This window comes from Nerophis ophidion, linkage group LG19 (assembly GCF_033978795.1).
Source record: "Nerophis ophidion isolate RoL-2023_Sa linkage group LG19, RoL_Noph_v1.0, whole genome shotgun sequence".
NCBI lineage: Eukaryota > Metazoa > Chordata > Actinopteri > Syngnathiformes > Syngnathidae > Nerophis > Nerophis ophidion.
The window spans coordinates 24,824,889-24,847,443 of NC_084629.1; the positions used below are offsets into that span (position 1 = coordinate 24,824,889).

General features: G+C 39.6%; 1 protein-coding gene across 1 annotated transcript in view; it reads right to left on the minus strand.

Annotated features, from left to right (window-relative positions):
* Positions 1–15,836, minus strand: part of tnfsf11 (TNF superfamily member 11) — a 29,655-nt gene extending 13,819 nt beyond the window's left edge. Inside the window, exons 1-2 of the mRNA XM_061879643.1 lie at positions 15,465–15,836; positions 12,570–12,605 (exon numbers count right to left, since the gene is read on the minus strand). Of these exons, the coding sequence (XP_061735627.1) occupies positions 12,570–12,605; positions 15,465–15,665 (237 nt within the window). The 5' untranslated portion in view covers positions 15,666–15,836. The remainder of the gene's footprint in view (positions 1–12,569; positions 12,606–15,464) is intronic.
* Positions 15,837–22,555: the final 6,719 nt, after the last annotated feature.

A 22,555-nucleotide genomic window follows, 5' to 3' on the forward strand; every position in this document is an offset into this window, starting at 1 on the left:
AAATGTCATAATAAAACAAGTTATAACAAATAATCATCAGTTATCTTAATCAGCTATTTTTTATTTGAATTTATATTATTTACAAAAAATTTGTACCGTAAACAATACTTATTCCTGATCGTGAGTCAGAAAATATAGCCGTTAAAGGAAATTATAGTTATGATTGCATGAGCTTTGACAGCCCTAAAAAAGTCACATTTCCATTGTTTTCTATGTGAAAACATGATATTCTAATCAGAAAAAAGAAGGAATGGCTAACGACGCTTGCGCTTCTACAATGTCGAGAATGCACGCGGGCTTTGGCTTGCACGTACCATAAATCAAAGTGAATAAGTAACTAAAACATGGCTTACTTGCACTTAAATCCATTGACCTTTTAGCTGAGCCCATCCCCGGTACTGCACAGTGTAGGCCGGGCCTGCACATCCTGCCTCTCAACAAAGGGCTCTAACAACGGGCTAATAAACGGTCCTCCGAGGTCGACCATCCAGCCAATCCTCACGGACCTTTTAAATCGCAACACGGGCGGCGTGTTCCTGTCATGGGAAGTAGCCTGGGCGTAGCGACACAATGAGCATTTAAGTCTACTCACCGTCACGTCATCTCTAAAGAAAAAGAAAATAATTTACATTCAGAGAATTATGGGTAAGCTAAGACTAGAAGACACATCTTGACATGACCTTTAAGGGTAAATGTATATTATAGTACAGCATGTATGCACACGCACGTGCTTGCAAAAAATATGCCCTGGGGTGCTCGCTAAAGTAACACAAAAACCCTTAATTTCTGCCGATATAAATGATAATAAAAAACGCTCACTAACCTATTTTTATTGTGCACAGTCTGTAGTGTTCAAGTAGTTCCACTCTCAAGCACCATACACTGTTGCATGGTTGAAGGGGGCGGGCTGGTGAGCCTGGCTTTTATTAACAATGCAATCGTTCCTCCCGCCAGTTATTTACTATAGCAGCCACCTGTAGCCTAATCAAGTCAGAATGACTCGTAAATTCAATTGGCGCATAGATGAGTACAGAGGAGGAAAGGATTGTGCCAATGCCAGTTTACATGTTTATTTATTATGATTATTTTTTTGCAGAATTGCGCAAAAACTACCCAACTGATTTCTGCAAAACTTTGAAAGGGCGGTGCATGGACCCATTGCACTTGTGGATCAGTAGAAAGTAAGGATGTTTGGATCAGGGATTATGCTCCTGCTTCTGATACTGAATATCCAGGAGTGCATCAGCAAATAACAAAACCTATACCGATCACATGTATTAATTGTTAACTTTTCTATATATTTATGGTGAGTGTTAGTGATGGTTTAACAATGTCAACAGAATATTTAAACTACTTTGTTATTCTTTTTTTATTACATTGAATTGTTTGAGCGAAACAAAGTATATAGTACACAATCCGTTACGTGGACCCCGATTTACCATGAATTGATAAACGTGGACCCCGACTTAAACAAGTTGAAAAACTTATTCGGGTGTTACCATTTAGTGGTCAATTGTACGGAATATGTACTGTACTGTGCAATCTACTAATAAAAGTTTCAATCAATCAATTAAATAAATCAATAGTCTTTTAAATCCGTTTTGCCCTCAAAGTCCTCCTGTGTCTAAGCAATTATTTAACAATATGTGCAAACAATGAAAATATTTCTTATAATATACTTATTGTCAGAAAATTAAAATCTCCTCCTAACCACTCTAGTATCGATTATATGGTGATATCGGCATGGTGTCGACGCCACTAATTTATGGATCGACCCATCCTTTTTATGCAGTGTACTTCCGGCTGCGACATCAAAAGTTAAGAGTTGTTATCTTCTCTTTCACTCTTATTAATCTACGTGTTATTTTCTGCTTACTTTCTGTTGTAACCTGTTTTTCAGCTGCATTTCTGAAACTTTACTATCCATTTTGTTTATTGGTGTTTCTTCATGCTAGGTTAGGAGCTACTTATTTTAGCTAGCCTGCCTGCTCCTGCTTGTTCTTGTTGTGTAACACGTTTAACACCGTTCTAATAACCGATAATGATACTAATAAATGCAGTTTATTTGCTATTATGTTGGTTTAGGGGAGTGTATCCACACTGTATATAGAATTCCCCTTTTTGCTGGTAGATAGTCAACAGGGGTACTCCAAATAAATAATATAGCTGGGTTGCACATAACATCTTATCCATTTTTCTTCTTCGCGGTTAAATTAACATGATGGTTAAATTAACATGATGGTCAAGTAAATGCAGCATTGGCTGCTGTGACGCGAGAAATTCGGCCACCATCTTGAAGTGGTGATGAGAAGCCTGCGAGCAGCCTAAACTGACAGTTGACAGGTAGAAAACAAAGATGCCGGGCTGGTGTTCAGGGTTTTCCTGCTCAAATGAGCGTACTGTTGAAAATAGGAATCGGGGGTTTACTTTTCACAAGTAAGATTTAACATTAAGGTACTATTGGTTGTATTTTGTGAAAAGAATATTATCACAGAGTTGAGAAGGAGCTAAGATCTGCAATAGTACTGAAATCGTAGCCGCTAGCAAACAAGAGTATGATCATGATGGAATTGCTTGTCCATCCATCCATTTTCTACCGCTTATTCCCTTTTGGGGTTGCGGGGGGCGCTGGCGCCTATCTCAACTACAATCGGACGGAAGGCGGGGTACACCCTGGCTTATCCATCCATCCATTTTCTACCGCTTATTTCCTTTTTTGGGGTCGCGGGGGGCGCTGGCGCCTATCTCAGCTACAATCGGGCGGAAGGCGGGGTACACCCTGGACAAGTCGCAACCTCATCACAGGGCCAACACAGACAGACAGACAACATTTACACTCACATTCACTCACCCATTTAGTGTTGCCAATCAACCTATCCCCAAGTGCATGTTTTTGGAGGTGGGAGGAAGCCGGAGTACCCGGAGGGAACCCACGCATTCACAGGGAGAACATGCAAACTCCACACAGAAAGATCCCAAGCCTAGGATTGAACCCAGGACTATTGTGAGGCAGACGCACTAACCCCTCTGCCACCGTGAAGCCCTGGCTTGTCAATGAAATTAATTACATTTTAAAATGTCACACTTGAATAACATGAAGTTGAAATAAATGATTAAGATGAAGATTGTAAAAGCCAATAGGGGTAAAAGTTAGGACCACAGTCCAGATTGTGTGTGTGTGTGTGGCGGGGGGTGGGTAATATGTTAGTAAACTAGACCAGTGGTTCTTAACCTTGTTGGAGGTACCGAACCCCACCAGTTACACACGCGCATTCACCGAACCCTTCTTTAGTGAAAAATAAAAATACAGTTTTTTTCAAATTCAAGGGAAAGTTAAATGTTTTTTACTGGTGCACAAAATGAACCGTGAATGAGCGAAGAAAACCTACACAGTATATACACTCACAACGAATTACACACCTGAAAATCAGTGTGACTTCTGCTGTTGCCTTTGAGAGACCAGTTCAGATATGCGTGGCTTCACCTCGGCAAGTGCCACTCTCATGTCCTTTTAAATGATAAATGATCAAATTAAATAATTTATTTATTTTCACAGCAAAGTCTGTTCCTTTTCTTCGTTTTCCACCCAGACATACTATAGTACACAGCTCATTAAAAACAATATTTTTTGTTATTGTCATTGTAGGCCAAAACACTTATATTAGAAAATAATGTCATGGAAATGACAGCTGTCATTTGATTATAATAATAAAACCTTTAATTTGTTATTTAGTCAGGTTTAGGACAGGTGTACTCACATGATAGGGTTAGGGTTAGTAGGCTTGTAGTAGTAGGGTCTTGTACTGAATGCTCAAGGACTTTTTGCGTTTGCTCACGCATAGAGGGAACATTGTTTGAGGGTATCCATAATACGCCGATAGGAAGAAGTTTTTGTTTACACAATGAGTCGGGTGTGTCTTGACCTCCGCGGCGGAGGCTCCACCGAACCCCTGAGGCCGACTCACCGAACCCAAATTAAGAACCACTGAACTAGACAATCAGATTATACAAATCTAAATTTAATCTAGCTTTTCTAACCCAATTTTGTGTAACCCACCTTCGTGAAATGTGTGGGACTTTTATCCAAAGCGACATACATAAAAAATACATATAAAACAATCACTCCAAACATTATCATTTAAGGGAAGAATGTAATACAAAATATCAATACAAAGTGTCACGACAGAATAAACTTTCTGCTGCTGCAGCAACAGAGATACAGTCTATAGGTCCCTAAGATATATAGATATCTAATGTATTTATTATACATTGTTTCTGTAGGATATACACATGTAGATATAACCTAATCATATTGTTTCTTCAATTTAAATGTAGCTGACCGTTTTTCCCCCCTTCTCTGGGACAATATGCCCAGTTTTGATCTCGGACGTCTGGTCACTTGTAGCATAAAATAATATTCTATTACTGTTAAGCAAACTATGAATAATAAAACAAGCCAAAACATGTCCTTTATCATAGCTACACTTATGACAAAAAAACGCGTGAAAATCAGTGGTATTCAGCGAGGTAAAATTAATTATATGCGCTGACAGTTCATTGCTCCTGCCAAATGAATTGCGCTGCGTGGAGTGGATCACCACTCCAAGATGGCGGCCCCACGTCTCGTCAGCGCCAGTCGGCAGTAGCGGTCGATGCTGCGTCTACTTATAAGATGTCTGTCTATGAGCTTGAGAGTAACATTTAAACAACTGAGAGTGAGTGTAGAGTTTGAGCATAAACTTTTGTTTTGTTCTTAGGTGTTCTAGTCGTTCAAATAGAAAAGTAGGAAAGAGCTATTAGTGTCCCGAAAGAAGTGGTTCATGAAGATAAAGTCGGGGGAAAAAACGAAAGTGTGTCGAAGGAAATTACTCTTAAAAATATCCCTTTCATCATCTTGTGGAATACAATCTGACCATGCTCATGTCTGCAGCAATCACTCTGTAAAATGTTTGTTTAAACATTTGATTTGTTTGAGAAATCTTCTGTGTGTCTCTTTTGGGAGCGGAACGTAACATGAAAAAAGGACAAGAAATCGTATTAGTTTGTGTTTTTTTGTGGTTGCTATGCCTAACTATAACTATAAAGACCTTGGTGGTGCATAAAAAATTACGTCATGTTAAGTCCGAGTAATAAATATTGTAAATGTTGGTTCAAACAGAAACCAAAAGCTTAGTTGTTGTGCAGAAAATGCCAAGTGCTTTATTCAACATGGATGCCCACATTATGTCGTGTTTGGTGCTATTTGTTAGCATCAAGAACATACCCAACTTATCCTTCTTATCATTAGCAATATGTCAATTTACGTTGCTTGACGATGCACAAATAATTTCAACATCACAAATGAATACTTAATTTTTGGACTACTCCAAATGTAAAGACATGATGTGCTTCCAATCTTTTCTTCTTTAAATCCTTATAAGTGTCGAAGGCAGTGATGTCGAAGCGAGCAGGAATGTCTTGGTGATGATGAATGGCTTGAATTTCAAAAATATATCCATTCCATTTGAAATATTTTTTCCTGAACGCTTGTATATTTGTCTCTATTTGTCAAAATACACCCAGATTTGCACTGATGCAGGTAAATAAACCCAGGCCAGGGCTCCCGAAACTTTTTGACTAGGGGGCATTGGGTTAAAAAAATTTGGCCGGGCGAGCGCGATGTCACGTTATCGATGGTAAAATGTATTTTTAGACAATATAATTTGCCTGAGCGGCTAAGAGACACCCAGAGTGACAAGCGGTAAAAAAATTATTAGAAAAGACAGATTTAAAAAAAAAAATAATAATGAAAAAAATATATATATATTTTTAGACAATATAATTTGCCTGAGCGGCTAAGAGACACCCAGAGTAACAAGCGGTAAAAAAATTATTAGAAAAGACAGAATTAAAAAAATAATAATAATGAAAAAAAAATATATATATATATCTTTTTTATTTTTTTAAACCTGGATATACAGAGGGCTGTAGTTTTGGGACCCCTGCTCTCAAATACCGCTTAAAACCCGGAAGGGCCTCTGGGTTATGTGATTGCAACCCAGCATTTAGGATATTGTTTTATTCAGCCCATCCATCCATCCATCCATTTTTCTACCGCTTGTCCCTGTCAGAGTTGCGGGGGGTGCTGGAGCCTATTTCAGCTGCATTCGGGCAGAAGACGGGGTACACCATGGACAAGTCGCCACCTCATCGCAGAGCCAGAGATAGACAGACAACATTCACACTCGCATTCACACACTAGGGCCAATTTAGTGTTGCCAATCAACCTATCCCCAGGTGCATGTCTCAGGAGGTGGGAGGAAGCCGGAGTACACAGAGGGAACTCACGCAGTCACGGGGAGAACATGCAAGCTACACACAGAAATATCCCGAGCCCAGTTTCGAACCCAGGACCTTCGTATTGTGAGGCACATGCACTAACCCCTGTTCGACCGTTCTGCCCACAATGGATATTTAATTATTTCATTCCTTATTACTCCTTATTAATACAAGGGCTTTGGGCGTATCTACATTTCCCACAATGTATTGCCGGTGGTCATTTTGGAAGACTTTGTTTGTAAATTGTTGTTAAATCATTAACATTCATCAAGTGATACTGATAATGCCACAATCGAGTTGGGAGAGATAAAACATACTTTTATCGCAGGTTATTCCTGGACAGGAGGAAACGGCTGAAAAGAAGGATGAACGGCGAAGGCGAGCATTGATTGCTGCACTCAACCGATCCGATGTGACGTGCAATGGACAACTTTGTGTTTGTTCGGATCATTTAATTTCAGGTAATTTATAAATTAAGAACATTTTGTAAGTAGAAATTATTTTAAGATAAATAACAGCCCCGTCGGTGCATGACTTTAGCCTTGACAACACGATGTCCACTGGGTTTACACAGAGACACAAACATCACAAACCGTCCACAAACAAACCAATCATAACTTTCTATTTGTAGACTCTCATAACTTTGAAAGTTCTTCAAAGTTCCCATTTTGGGTTGAAAAGTTACGAAATTCATCAAGTCCAGCTATGAAACATCAGGAAAGATGTTGTGATTTCTATTGATAAGGATCCTCACATTCAATTACGGCAGTTTTCTCCTTGTAAAGAGTAAAGAACTTCTTTTCTAGTGACTCAGAGTATTTCTCCATTGTACCAAAGCCAGTGCAATGTTATTTTCCACTGAACACATAAATATCACGTGTGCATTGAATAGCGCTATCCTGAACAATTACTCTCTTAATGCATTGTGGAATACTTTAGCAAAAAGGACAAAGGCCTGTATTAGCCAGAGAGAGTCGGTGTTTAGAGAAAAGCTTTTTTGCGGAATTCAGATGTTGTTTTCTAAATAGTCAGAAGCATATCCATTTGGCCATGTGTGAGGAATTGGAACTGCACATTAAGTGCTTTGCGTACACAACTAACTGACAGCTAGCAAAGAGAGCGATCCTCAGCGTTTTCCACGCTAGCTACTCCCCTTCATCTGGGTTTAACCACCGTACCGCGGGTATGTACAAGCATGACAATCATGGACGGCAAGACACTGGATTGCTTCCTCGAACAGCAAGTTACCACTACAAATATATAAAAAAACAGCCGAATCGATGATACACTTGACAGCTACAACTTCAGGGATGCGAAAGTCCTCAAAATAGACAGATGGAATCATATTTACTTAATTTTTTTCAATAATTTTTAATTTTGGTTTTTTTTTGTGGAAATAAGTTTGCAGTAAAAAGCTCAGGCCTTGGCCATGCATGCAGTTGTAATAGACTTCAAAGTACACCTGCATGGTTTTGTCACCCAGACACATTTTTAAAAAGTATCCTTATCCTGTCATATAGTACCGACGACATTGTATTGGTTTTCCTAAAAAACATGAGTGCTAAAAAAGAAAATCTAGTCAGGTGCCCTTGGAATTTTCCTGAGGCTACCACTCTCCTACACTGCTTAAAATTATTGTTAAAATATTTTCTTGTTCTCGTACTTATTTACTTTGACTGACCTATTGAAACGAGAGTATTGTCACACCCCTCCCGAGTGTTCAGCCTGTTCTTTTGACTGACATTCTAGCATGCATCTTGCCGAGTTTTGGCTTCTCAGTTGCATTGCACGTGGATTAGTTGTACACTCCCGAGTTTGCTGTGTTGCGTCGCAGTCAATCGAACGTGTTTAGACATAACATTCCCCGCAGTAACGCTTTTGGAGTGTAAACAATGTTAAGTTGTTGTTCTTAGCCCCGGGCAGCTTGTGCAGTGTTATCATCAAGCCTTTACACTAAACCCATCCGAGGGGAAAGAAAATCTACCCCTGCTATAAAGTTCTCCAATTTTGTTTTAACAAAACAAGTGCATCATTAGCAATTGTCAGTCATGATGCCAACTTAGTGGAGATACCAGGAACGCTTGAAAATGGTCCTAAAGAGGTTGATCTGGGTTTAAGTAGAATCAATGTGTTGCAAAGCAGCAGCTTTGAAACACCACCAATTTGCTGAGTAATATTTTCCAATGTGATGTTCGACTTGTTGTTACCATTTTTAAGTGTGAGCTTTTAGAGTTGACAAATTAGCAACTTATGTTCACCCTGCAAGTCAATTCTGATTTAGTTTTTGGCCATATGTATCTGATAGGACCGGGCGATAAAACAAAATCAATATACATCGCAATAGACGTGTAATCAATATCAATGAAAAATGCCTTTGATAAAACATTTGATGACATTTAGTTATTCTTGGTCGGAAGAAACTGGAAGTCGCTCTTTAGTACGCGAGCAATGCAGGAAATTATCACAGATCAATGGGAGTGACACGCTAACATTCAATCAGGTCACAGTATCAACTATCATGTTCGGTTGTGCCATCTTGTTGTCTTGTGGCTGATTCTTTGCATGGATTGAAAAGAAATTGTAAAAAAAAACTAAACAGGAAATGTCACTTCTTTGCATGGAGTGAAAAGAAATTGTAAAAAAAAACAAACAGGAAATGTCACTTCGGCAGTATGGCAGATATTTGAATTTTCCTGAAACGGACTGTAGTAAGACCAATGTGTTTTCTAATTTATGCAAGGTAATCGTCCCCACCAAGACAGGTAATACCACACCACTTTAGCTGCGCTCACCCGTTAGAGCAGTGGTTCTCAACCTTTTTTCAGTGATGTACCACCTGTGAACATTTTTTTAATTCAAGTACCCAATAATCAGAGCAAAGCATTTTTGGTCGAAAAAAAGGGATAAATAAGTAAAATACAGCACTATGTCATCAGTTTCTGATTTATTAAATTGTATAACAGTGCAAAATATTGCTCATTTGTAGTGGTCTTTCTTAAACTATTTGGAAAAAAATATATAAAAATAACTAAAAACTTGTTGAAAAATAAACAAGTGATTCAATTATAAACACATACTTTTACACATAGAGGTAATCATCAACTCAAGTGCCCTCTTTGGGGATTGTAATAGAGATCCATCTGGATTCATGAACTTAATTCTAAACATTTCTTCACAAAAAAGACATCTTTAACATCAATATTTATGGAACATGTCCACAAAAAATCTAGCTGTCAACACTGAATATCGCATTGTTGCATTTCTTTTCACAGTTTATGAACTTACATTCATATTTTGTTGAAGAATTATTCAATAAATATATTTATAAAGGATTATTGAATTCTTGCTATTTTTAGAATTTTTTTTTAAAATCTCACGTACCCCTTGGCATACCTTCAAGTACCCCAAGGGGTACGCATACCCCCATTTGAGAAACACTGCTTCAGAGCACAGCTGTAACCTGTCACTAAACTTGCGGAAAATAGTTCTTCTCAGGTTTCTCTATGTTTACATTTTCACACTTTGCACTATTTTGTTACAGTTTATTAAACATTTCTTACATATTTTTTTTCACCTTCATTTTAAGAGGTTATTAAGCGTTCAATGTGATTTTACAATTTAGTTCACATTGTTTGATTTGTTCTCCATGCTTGTGTTGACATTTCCTTTCGTTTCTGCTTTGATAGCTGAGGGAATAATAATCTGACAAAGGTTACATTTTAAATAAAAATTTATACATTTAGTATATTTTTCTTCTAGTTCTTATCAGGTCATAAAAATATCAATAATCAGCCATATTATGCAGCCCTGGTATGTGATTTTTTTTTTTCATGTCAACGTGAACAGTACGATTCCGATTTCTTTTCTTTTTTTTTCAAATCCGACTCAGGCCCCATCCGTATGCAGTTCAACCTACCTAAATACGTTATCAAAAAGTGACAAACATCACCTCATCACACAAACGTGAAATTAAATAGTGAACGAAGGACCAGAAAACAGTCGGTGGTGAAAATATATTTTAGAAAGTATTAAAATATAGAAGGACTTTCTTCACTATCCCCCGCTGTGCCTCCTCACCCACGCGGTGCAGACTTCGCAACAACCCCACAAACTACCCTAGCTAACGTTTTTGCCCTCTTCCTTAATTGCCTTTGTGCCATAGATCCAGTAGTGAAACTAAAACAAAGTGAGGCCATGTTTACTTCTGTAAACCCAGGGCTCCGCAGTTCAGATGCATTTAGCTCACATTATACAAAGTTACATATTTTTTCGGTAATCTAAACAACTACATAAACAGATCAGATTTAAAAAAAAAAAAATTCCAACTTTGTGTATCATACCCTGCCGTGTAAACGTAGACTGGTAAAGTTTGTTTATTGACCCTTTGGCGTCCAGGGTAGGTTTTTTTTAACCTTAATTACTCTTGTGTACATTAACATTACCTTGGTTAAGTTCATGTCCTTTGTTCATTACATACTAACATGTGCAACTTTAAACTTACTTGTTAATTTTGTGTATAAACACATTGGGCCTACAGTAAAATCTATCCCAAACCTAAAATCTGAGTTATCAAAATGTATTTTTTTAGATTAAAAATGCCAAACATGAATGAACCTTCCTCATAAATAAATACAGTGAACTTACTAACGATGTACACAACAAATATGTTCTGTTACAAACTCAAGAAAGCTGAATATAACATCCTTGATAATCTAGAAAGAAAAGTCAGGCGTGCGTTATTGGCCTTCAAAGCCATGGCATGCATCTACGCATCAGTTGGCCACTTGATGGCACTGTTGGTCCAAAATTTCCCGTTTCCCTCTGCAACCAAATGGCTGTTCATGCTTTGATTGATTTGAAAGATTGAACTTTTAAAAAAAATAAATGTTTATTGTTTTTGATATTAAAATTTATTTTTTAAATCAAATGTTAACACTTAGGTTCTTATAACTACTGTTGAGTTGTTATCTTGTTTTATCATCACATTTCTGGGTCTTATTTGCAAGTATGACAATACGTTGCAATTATAGTTGTAAGTCAAAGATGTTAGATGGAAGTAGTATATATTTTGTGTGTTGGATAGTCAGTTCAGTGTTTGTGGACTCTAGTCTTTTGTTGCGCCCTAAAAGTTTTGATAATGTAAGTGTTTTGCTTATTACGCACAAGTTGTTTGATAGTAAAATGCATCTTAGTTGTAGTTTTAATTAACAAATTAGGAGGTGTTAAAATCCATCCATCCAACCATCCATCCATTTCCTACCGCTTATTCCCTTTGGGATCGCGGGGGGCGCTGGAGCCTATCTCGGCTACAATCGGGCAGAAGGCGGTGTACACCCTGGACAAGTCGCTATCTCATCGCAGGGGCAACACATTTAGACAGACAACATTCACACTCACATTCACACACGAGGTAATTTAGTGTTGCCAATCAACCTATACCCAGGGGCTAAATCGCTAATGCTAATCAGTAGCATGTCAATAACTAAGCTAATGTGTATTACCATCAAGCTAGCGCAATTTTGGGAAAGTGGAGCCTTACTTTACCTACTGTGGAGCGTTTTTTGAGTCAATTTCTTAGTTGGCATTGAAAATTGCAACAGTAGGGATAGGTAGTTTGGTTGAGTCCGCTCTCAGTCCTGCTGGAGTGATCGCCAAGTGCTGAAGCGCAAAGAGCAGCAGCAACAGGGTGTGACGCCACGGCCACACACGACCCATAACATGGCGCCGTTAAATTGTCTGAGAATTGGTGGGATTCACACAGTGCCGAAAAAGGACCAGATTCAGTAGCCATCACGCTACGCTACTCATTATGCTGCACTTGCATTTTCCCCGTGTGCAAACAAAGACTCTTGTGTGTAGTATATACCATGAAAAGCCTTCCACAATGAAGTTTAAACTTTATGTTCACTAGTCCACCTGTATTTCCATGTTCTTCTTTTTTTTTTGCTATCCGTAAATTGCTTTTTTTCCATTCCTCAGATTGGCTAGCCTTATGCCCGCTAGATTGTTATAGCGCCACCTCTTGCCCTGGCCTACAAATCATTTCAACAGATATGTTTTTTTTTAATAATTAATCAAAATGTCCATTGACATGACAATGTGGCCTACAAAAAAGTGTTACACGTGTGTGTGTGTGTGTGTGTGTGTGTGTGTGTGTGTGTGTGTGTGTGTGTGTATGTGTGTGTGTGTGTGTGTGTGTGTGTGTGTGTGTGTGTGTGTGTGTGGAGGGGTTTACCAGGGGTGGGACTCACCTCGATTGGTCGATGTGGAGCAGTGGTCAAATCCACCTGGAGACAGAAAGAGAGGTTAAAGGTCAGAGAGGTTTAAACATTAAGATAAGATAATCGTCAGCACACTATTTCTAAGAAGCACAACGTGCTGACATTTAGGAGGATTACTTCTTAGAACCTAAAAGAAATACAGTAAGTGTGTTTGTGTGGGAGTAGAGTTGAATTCCCTAAAGTCACTTCAGGTTCCAGAGCAGCAGGCACAAGTCAGAATGATTTGGAGCTTGGTTCTTCTTGTACGACTATGTCAACAGGGCTTTAGGGGAAACACACATTTGATCCAAACGATCAGCGTGGCATTCCTGCACTCGTCTCTAAGCTCCAACCTGGAAGTCGTGCAGGTGTTGAAGTCCCATGATGGTGTGGTGCCAGACTGCACTCCTCGCACATCTCCTGAGTCATGCAACCATGCGCCCGCCGCCTGTCAGCAGCTTCTTCCCAAAGCAGCTCATCGACCAAAGCTCAGTCTCACTCTGACTGCTATTCCAAAACCACTCCTCCATTCCAGCGTCCAGCTCTTTCTGCCCCTGCTGGCCCACGACCAATACAACTATTTTCTAACAAAACAAAGTCTGCTTAATAAGCAGTCCCGACTTCCATAATTTAGTTCGTAGCAGGTCTTGAACCTGTGACCCTCCAAGTCTGTCATCCGCGTTAATACCTCACAGAAGTGAGTACAACCCTGAGGGACCATACTAAAGCAATGAAGCATGGATATACTTTACAGTAGTCAGTGTACAGCTTGTATAGCAGTATCAATTTACTGTAAACATAATTGTGTGTGTATACATGTTCAAATAGTGTCTTTGGTGTGAACATTTAGGTGTAATCTAGTACCGCCTTAATCCTCTTGGGCATAGAATTGTGCAGAGTTGCACAGGTTGTTACAAGACATCACTGATGGAGCTAGGAGACACCTTTAGCTCCTCCACCTTCCTTTCTGCCTCTTGAGCATAATTGGCCACTACATCAATCAATCAATCAATCAATCAAGTCCAGCTATGAAACATCAGGAAAGATGTTGTGATTTCTATTGATAAGGATCCTCACATTCAATTACGGCAGTTTTCTCCTTGTTATTTTCATTTATAAAATAAATGCGACACTAAGTGCTTTACAGACTTAAAAATAATACCCGATGACCAACACACACACACACACAAACACATACACACACACGCACACACACACACAACCACACACACACACACACACAAATAAATGAATGCATGGCGGAGTACAGAGGAGCCAAGTGCATAAACACTATCACCTTCATCTTCCCTAGCAAGACACTTGATCATCTTGGAAAGTGTATTTGGTCTACGTAATATGTTGAAAACAGCCACACGGGACAGTTTTTTGCTTCTGAACATGGTTTGACAGTGATTTAGACCAATGTTCTTAATATAGGGCCATTGTTGGGCCGTGAGCGCTCCCCAGAGGGGCGCCCAAAACAATTTGTTTCCCGGCTGTGGTCCGCACTGGTGCTTACTTGTAATACAATTTTTTTTTTTTACCACTGGTGGCAGTAATGACAATATCAAACAAACAGAAGAAGTCTGAAGCTAAAGTCATAGAGAAGTTTCTTAAGCGCAAAAAATCTGAGTAAAGTGGTTAAGTGGTATTTTCATTTGCACTTACATTTTTTGACAGTTTATATAGGAAACATATTATTATATTATTATTATGTTTTTTTCATTAGTTTTATTATTCCCTTCTTTTGTATTCCAGCCTGATTTAACCTTTTATAATAATCTTTGTGATTAACGCATGTCTTCATATATTTTGACAAGGTTTGTACTGTTAAACTGTAAATAGATTATATATAATTATTGAATATCAATGGAATCAGTGTTGTTTTTTGGGCCCTAGGCCCCTTTATAGTGGAAAAGTTGGGCCCTGAGGTCAAAAACAACCCGGATTTAGACAATAATTGTTGTGTGCTGCAAGCTGTACACTGACTACTCTCAAGTCTACTGTCTGTAGTATTGTCCTATGGCAAGATATGCTTGCAGAAATATGAGGGTTGTACTGTCTTATTCAATAGCTATTACTGTACTTTGATAATATGTAGCAGTACCATCCCATGCATCAAGAACACAAACATGCCAAACACTTTCATTACGTGTCTGTAAGGCATCCGTACACAGACGGTACTTGAGAGAATTTGTTAGGACACATCGTGATGTGTTTACGTGTAAGACGAGTGAAAGTATTTGATTTTGTAAACACGCATGACAGGAATTAGAAACCAGTGAGGAAAAAACATATCATCCGGATGCTTTCCAGGTGAACTCGGAGCACCCTGACACAGCTCAAATGTGGTCTGCTCTCTTTCAGCCTGTCGAAACATGACCCATCATCCGACGCGGAAACCACCACAAAGTCTCCGCAAACCCCAATGGTGGCACAATTTAAATATTACGGGGAGGGAAAAAGAGGGGTGTTTGTAATGACCTGACAAAAAGCAAGTAAGCCGTGTCAACTTTTGCGAGTTGGAACGTCTTATTGAACTCTTTGAGCAGACTTGTGTCACTGTGTTTACACTGCACTGCTTATCGGCCGCGTATCGATTACAAATAAAAGAAACAAGCCCTGCTTTCCGCAGAGTGGAAACATCTACACATTTGCAAGGCTTCCTGCAAAGATGAGAGGTCGGGCATGAAATGTCCCTCTGCAGGGTTCATTCTCTAACCTCAACATTCTACGTACCACTTGGCTGCTCACCAGTTCTTCCCTATAAGCATGCTGCCTCCTGTCCAACTTTGCAGCCGAACCACCTTTTTATGGCATTATAAAAATTGCGCAAACGCCGCCTTGTACAGGGGTGAACATTCCCTCGCAAAGATCCAGACTTACCTCCTGTAGGTAGCCCGTAAGGTGCAACAGGATAGCCACGCTGGAGGCCACCTGGAGCAATCCCATGACCGCCAGGGTGCCGAACAGGAGCGGCCGGTGCGAGGGCTCCGAGCTGGCCACCGGCTGGAAGCGTTGCTGGGCGGCCTCCACGTCCATGGTGCTGCGCAGGTAGCCTCTGTACTCGCCGTGGGTAGCTGCCATGCTCCCGTGCGTGCGTGGACTCTACCGTGCGCACTGGAGGCACCCGAATGCAAGCCAGAGAGCGAGAGAGAGAGTGGGGAAGTGGGTGGGCCAGGACGGAGAGTGAGAGAGTGTGAAACCTCCCCCTGTTGTCCCACCAGCCTTCTATTAGTCCAGATGGGTCTGAGTGAGTGAGTGTGTGCTCTGCAGGTGGTGCACACTGCACAGGCACTTATCAGAACCACAGGAACCACGTGACCCCACCCACTCCCTCTAGGCTTGCACAGCCCCAACCCTCCCAGAATGTGTCGGACATCCGAAATTACTTAATAGTCGCGTCAGATTATGTCATCTAGGATAGTGGTCCCCAACCTTTTTGTAGCTGCGGACCGGTCAACGCTTGATAATTTGTTTCGCGGTGGGGGTGGGGGGTGGGGGTATTTTATGTGTGGGAGTGGCGAGGGGGATTATTTTTAAATTTTTTTTTTTATGGTCATGAAAAAGGGAGGTTTTTGGGGTCGGTGCACTAATTGTAAGTGTATCTTGTGTTTTTTATGTTGATTTAATTAAAAAAAAAAAAAAATTGGAAAAAATTCTTCTGCGGCCCGGTGGTTGGGGACCACTGATCTAGGAGAAAACAGAAAGATCTGGGAAATTAAATTCCACTTAGATCAAATTCACTTATTACCATTTAAAAACAATACTGTATTTTTTACTTGTACTTATTAGTTTTTTATTGCAAATATTTGTATTTATATATAATTATTTTTTCTCAAAATGTTTGGAAACAGTACAGTAAGTATACTATAAATATAGTTATAATACTAAAAAAGTGGAAAAAAAAGAAAGCTGTAATCTACTATAATGTTTTTTCAATACAATGCCACAACCAATTAAAAGAAATGTGACGTTTTTGCATGCTTTTCGCTGCATTTTTAAAATAACAGGTGGCGCTGTCACTTAAATGCTGTTTCATTTCTGGAAAAGGTGCATTTAAAAAACTTTGTTGGTGTGGAACACAGACATCCACCAAGGCTGAACTATTTACAAACAAGATAGTTGGAAAATACATGGGTAGGTTCTCTCTTTAAGTGAAGTCTCAAGCAACAACTATCAAATTCACTTTTTATTGTTTGAAAAACACACAATGACATAAAGACAAATGTATTTTAAAAATATAATATTTGCGGTTCCCCGACAATAATGTTCAGGAAATAATTTTACAATTAGTTTTTTACTTATTTGAAAGACTTATTTAAAAGCGGTTTCTCAAAAGCAACAGGTGAGGCTCGCGTTTTAAAAAAAATGTCAGCCATTCAGAAGCTTGAAGAAAAGTCATTTCTAGAAAAGGCGCAACTAGGAAAGTCATTTTGGAGCCACCACAAATACATTTTACCACATTTTTGCCTTCATTCATAAACACACTATAATGTTACTTTCTGTGAAATAGCTTGTCGTTACGGGTCTTTACAGCAGCTGGCGGTATGAAATTTTGTAGCTATATTTGTGAAGTGAAGTGAATTATATTTATATAGCGCTTTTCTTTAGTGACTCAAAGCGCTTTACATAGTGAAACCCAATATCTATGTTACAATTAAACCAGTGTGGGAGCACTGGGAGCAGGTGGGTAAAGTGTCTTGCTTAAGGACACAACGGCAGTGACTAGGATGGCGGAAGCGGGAATCGAACCTGCAACCCTCAAGTTGCTGGCACGGACACTCTACCAACCGAGCTATACCTGTAAGTGTCCAGATCCCTCTAAGCACTCTTTTTTATATATATAAATATTACAACTTTTGCAACTTTTTCTTGTCTTATTGGACACTTTTGGACCTAACATGAAAGCATGTATAATACACGTGTAACTACAAACCCCGTTTCCTAATGAGTTGGGAAAGTGTGTTAGATGTAAATATAAACGGAATACAATGATTTGAACCAACTCAGTGGCCTAGTGGTTAGTGTCCGCCCTGAGATCGGTAGGTTGTGAGTTTAAACCCCGGCCGAGTCATACCAAAGACTTTAAAAATGGGACCCATTACCTTCCTGCTTGGCACTCAGCATCAAGGGTTGGAATTGGGGGTTTAATCACCAAAAATGATTCCCGGGCGCGGCACCGCTGCTGCTCACTGCCCCCCTCACCTCCCAGGTGGTGATCAAGGGGATGGGTCAAATGCAGAGGACAAATTTCACCACACCCAGTGTGTGTGTGACAATCATTGGTACTTTAACTTTATCTTTAAATAATTTTCAACCCATATTCAGTTGAATATGCTACAAAGACAATATATTTGTTGTTCAAACTGATAAACATTTTTTTGTTGTTGCAAATAATCATTTACTTTAGAATTTGATGCCAGCAACACGTGACAAAGAACTTGGGAAAGGTGGCAATAAATACTGATAAAGTTGAGGAATGCTCATCAAACATTTATTTGAAACCTCCCACAGGTGTGCAGGCTAATTGGGAACAGGTTGGTGCCATGATTGAGTATAAAAACAGCTTCCCAAAAAATGCTCAGTCTTTCACAAGAAAGGATGGGGCGAGGTACACCCCTTTTTCCACAACTGCGTGAGCAAATAGTCTAACAGTTTAAGAACAACGTTTCTCAAAGTGCAATTGCAAGAAATTTAGGGATTTCAACATCTTCGGTCAATAATATAATCAAAAGCTTCAGAGAATCTGGAAAAATCACTCCACGTAAGCGGCATGGCCGGAAACCAACATTGAATGACCATGACCTTCAATCCCTCAGACAACACTGTATCAAAAACCGACATCAATCTCGAAAGGGGCTCAGGAACACTTCAGAAAGCCACTGTCACTAAATACAGTTCGTCGCTACATGGGTAAGTGCAAGTTAAAGCTATACTATGCAAAGCGAAAGCCATTTATCAACAACATCCAAAAAGGCCGCCGGCTTTTCTGGGCCCGAGTCATCTAGGATAGACAAAGTGGAAAAGTGTTCTGTGGTCTGACGAGTCCACTTTTCAAATTTTTGGGGGGAATATTCGACATAGTGTCATCCAAACCAAAGGGGAAGAAAACCATCCAGACTAAATTGCATTGGATAGACTGCAAAGACAAGATACTTAAAGTTCTAACTGATAAACGTTGTTATTTTTGCTAATATTAGCTCATTTGGAATTTGATGCCTGCAACACGTTTCAAAAAGGTGGCACAAGTGGCAAAAACGACTGAGAAAGTTGAGGAATTCTCATCAATCACTTATTTGGAACATCCCACTGGTGAACAGGCTATTTGGGAACAGGTGCGTGCCATGATTGGGTATAAAAGCTGCTTTCATGAAATCTCAGTCATTCACAAACAAGGATGGATCACCACTTTGTGTACAGATGCGTGAGCAAATTGTCCAACAGTTTCAGAACAACATTTCTCAACAAGCTATTGCAAGTAATTTTGGGATTTCACCATAATAATATAGTAATATCATCAAAAGGTTCAGAGAATACAGAGAAATCACAGCACGTAATCGATGATATTACGGACCTTCGATTCCTCAGGTGGTATTGCATGAGAAAGTGACATCGGTGTGTAAAAGATATCACCAAATGGGCTCAGGAACACTCCAGAAAACCACTCTCAGTAACTACAGTTTATCGCTACATCTGTAAGTGCAAGTTAAAACTCTACCATGCAACGCGAAAACCATTGATTAACAACACCCAGAAACGCCACCGGCTTTGCTGGGCCCGAGCTCATCTAAGATGGACTGATGCAAAGTGGAAAAGTGTTCTGTGGTCTGACGAGTCCAGATTTGAAATTGTTTTTGGAAACTGTGGACGTCAAGTCCTCCGGAATAAAGAGGAAAAGAACCCTCCGGATTGTTCTAGGCGCAAAGCTCAAAAGCCAGCATCTGTGATGGTATGGGGGTGCATTAATGCCCAAGGCATGGGTAACTTACACATCTGTGAAGACACCATTAATGCTGAAAGGTACATACAGGTTTTGGAACAACATATGCTGCCATCCAAGCACCGTCTTTTTCACGGACGATCCTGCTTATTTCAGCAAGACAATGCCAAGCCACATTCAGCACGTGTTACAACAGCGTGGCTTTGTGAAAAAGAGTGCGGGTACTTCCCTGGCAGTCCAGACCTGTCTCCCATCGAAAATGTGTGGCGCATTATGAAGCGTAAAATACGACAGCGGAGACCCCGGACTGTTGAACGACTGAAGCTGTACATAAAACAAGAATGGGAAAGAATTCCACTTTCAAAGCTTCAACAATTAGTTTCCTCAGTTCCCAAACGTTTATTGAGTGTTCTTAAAAGAAAAAGTGACGTAACACAGTGGTGAACATGCCCTTTCCCAACTACTTTGGCACGTGTTGCAGCCATTAAATTCTAAGTTGATTATTTTTTGCAAAAAAAAAAAAAAGTTTATGAGTTTGAACATCAAATATCTCGTTTTTGTAGTGCATTCAATTGAAAATGGGTTGAAAATGATTTGTAAATCATTGTATTCCGTTTATATTTACATCTAACACAATTTCCCAACTTAAATGGAAACGGGGTTTGTATATTAACGCTTCCCATCGATCCCTTGAGAGATGCTGCGAAGATGAATAGACAAATCTGCCCAAAGATAGGTGTGCTAAGCTTGTGGCATCGTATTCAAAAAGTCTTGAGGCTGTAATTTCTGCCAAAGGTGCATCAACAAGGTATTGAGCCAACAATGTGATTAGTTACATGTGATTTTTATATTTCAATAAATTCAGAAAAAAATAATTAAAAACAATTATTATGGGGTATTGTGTGGAGAATTTTGAGGACAAAAATTCATTAATTAAATTTTGGAGTAGGGCTGCAACATAACGAAATGTGGAAAAAGTGAATACTTTCCGGAAGCACTGTATTGCTCATCCTAACCCCCATCTAAAGACACTCGGCGAACTAAACGACTCACTTTTTGTCTCTCCTGTAGCGTCCATTACAATTACATGCACATGCGTCATGGCCAACTATGCAAATTTGATGACATCATTTAGCAACTGCCACAAAAAGGGTCTTGTGGGAAACATATTTACTGTTACTGATTCTTTCTAACATTTAGTCCAAAGTACAGAACTTTGTTATGTTGTTTTTGTGTAATCCTTAAAATTATTCAAATTTGTTTATTTAATAAGCACATTTAAAACAACAGCTCAAGCTGCACCAAAAAAGCTGTACAAGTTAGACAGAAAAAGTTTAACTAAGTAAGTCTATTAAAAAAAATAGCTAAGACAACGCCCCGCGACCCCAAAAAGGGAATAAGCGGTAGAAAATGGATGGATGGAACGTACAGTTTTTTAAAAGAAATGGGTGATAAAAGCAAATAAAACAAAATAAAATGTTTAAAACATTACTAAAATGTCACGGAAAGTCTAGCTCAGCTTGTTTTTGGACAAGAGGTGTCCAGAGTGGTAATTGTTTAGTTTTTGTCCGTTTTTCGGCCTATTGTGAAAACAAAATGAAACACAAACCGCATTAGAACATAATGAAGGAGGGCCAGTGTGATGTTAAGTTGATTGTTGTTGGTCTAGAGCCCAGGATGCATAGATGGCAGGCAAAGTGCAAGTAAAATGGATTTATTATAAAAAAAGATAAATAGTGCACTGAAAGCATTGGGAAGAAAAATGTATCCAGCCTAGAGGACAGACAGGACAAGAGAAGTAGTGAAGGCAAACAGGAAATGGTAAACAAAAATAAGAGCGCTAGGCAGGAAATAATACAGAAACTAAGGAAGCTACTGAATTCCAAACTGTCATGTGAGCTAATGACATCCAGGGGCAACGCTAAATAGAAAACAAACTTTTGTAAAACGTGTTTGTAAGTAGGTGACTTGAGACACCAGCCATCACCAAACTTTCAGGAACAGAAGTTATTTTAAGCAGAGCTCATGCCCAATTTAAACTCCCCCCACCCACAAACTTATAATCTTGTAATACTCTGCCTTTCTAACCTCATCAAACCGCACGCACCATGTTGGTTATGTTTGCACGCTGGCTTCCCCTCTTTCACAGTTTTATCTTCACCTTTTTTTTTTGGTTACTTTTTTGTCCGGCTGACCTGGCTCAGCCACCTCCTGCGCTTGGTTTTGGCGAGGAGGCCCGGTCCTGGCAGCGGCGCTGGATGTGGTGCATGTGGTACTGTTTCTCAGTCGGGGGGTCGTTAATAACGCCGTGAGAACCCGTGTTGTTTTGCGGCGAGGCTGCAGCCATTTCCCGCCAGGGTCTGAGGTATCTGCGTGTGCTGCGTCAGGGAAGGAGAAGCCGGGGCTGTTCCAGTTTTGGGTGTTTTTGGATCCGCAAGCATGCGCGTGGACATGATGCCACTTGTAGTGGAAACATGGAAAAGAAAGCAGGACACAGGGACCTCATTTTTGACCAACATTTGCTTTATCGTAACTTTTTAAGAGCGTTCCTTGTCCTCCTTGCCCCGATGTTAAACCCGATGACCTCCCTGGACGCACAGCTTCAATGTTCAGAGTTCAGAAGCAAGCGTCCTGCTAAGTGTGGTGGAGTTTGGTGGGATCTGGTGAGCTAAGGATGTTTGGTTAGGTGAGGCGTTCCAAAACTGACGTTTTAAACAAGCTGCTTTTTGGTCTCATACGAATAAGAACAGAAGAAATTAACAAATTCAAAAGATGGTTTGACAAAAACAGACTATCTTTGAATCTCAGTAAAACTAAAATAACGCTATTTGCTAACAATTGAAAGTAAAGTCAAACACAAATACAAATAGACGGAGTAGATATTGAAAGGGTAAAAGAAAACACATTGTTGGGTGTAATAATAGATGATAAAATTAACTGGAAATCTCATGTAAAGAATATATAACATAAAGTAGCAAGATAAACGTCAATAATGAATAAACCAAAACATGTTCTAGGCCAGTGGTTCTCAACC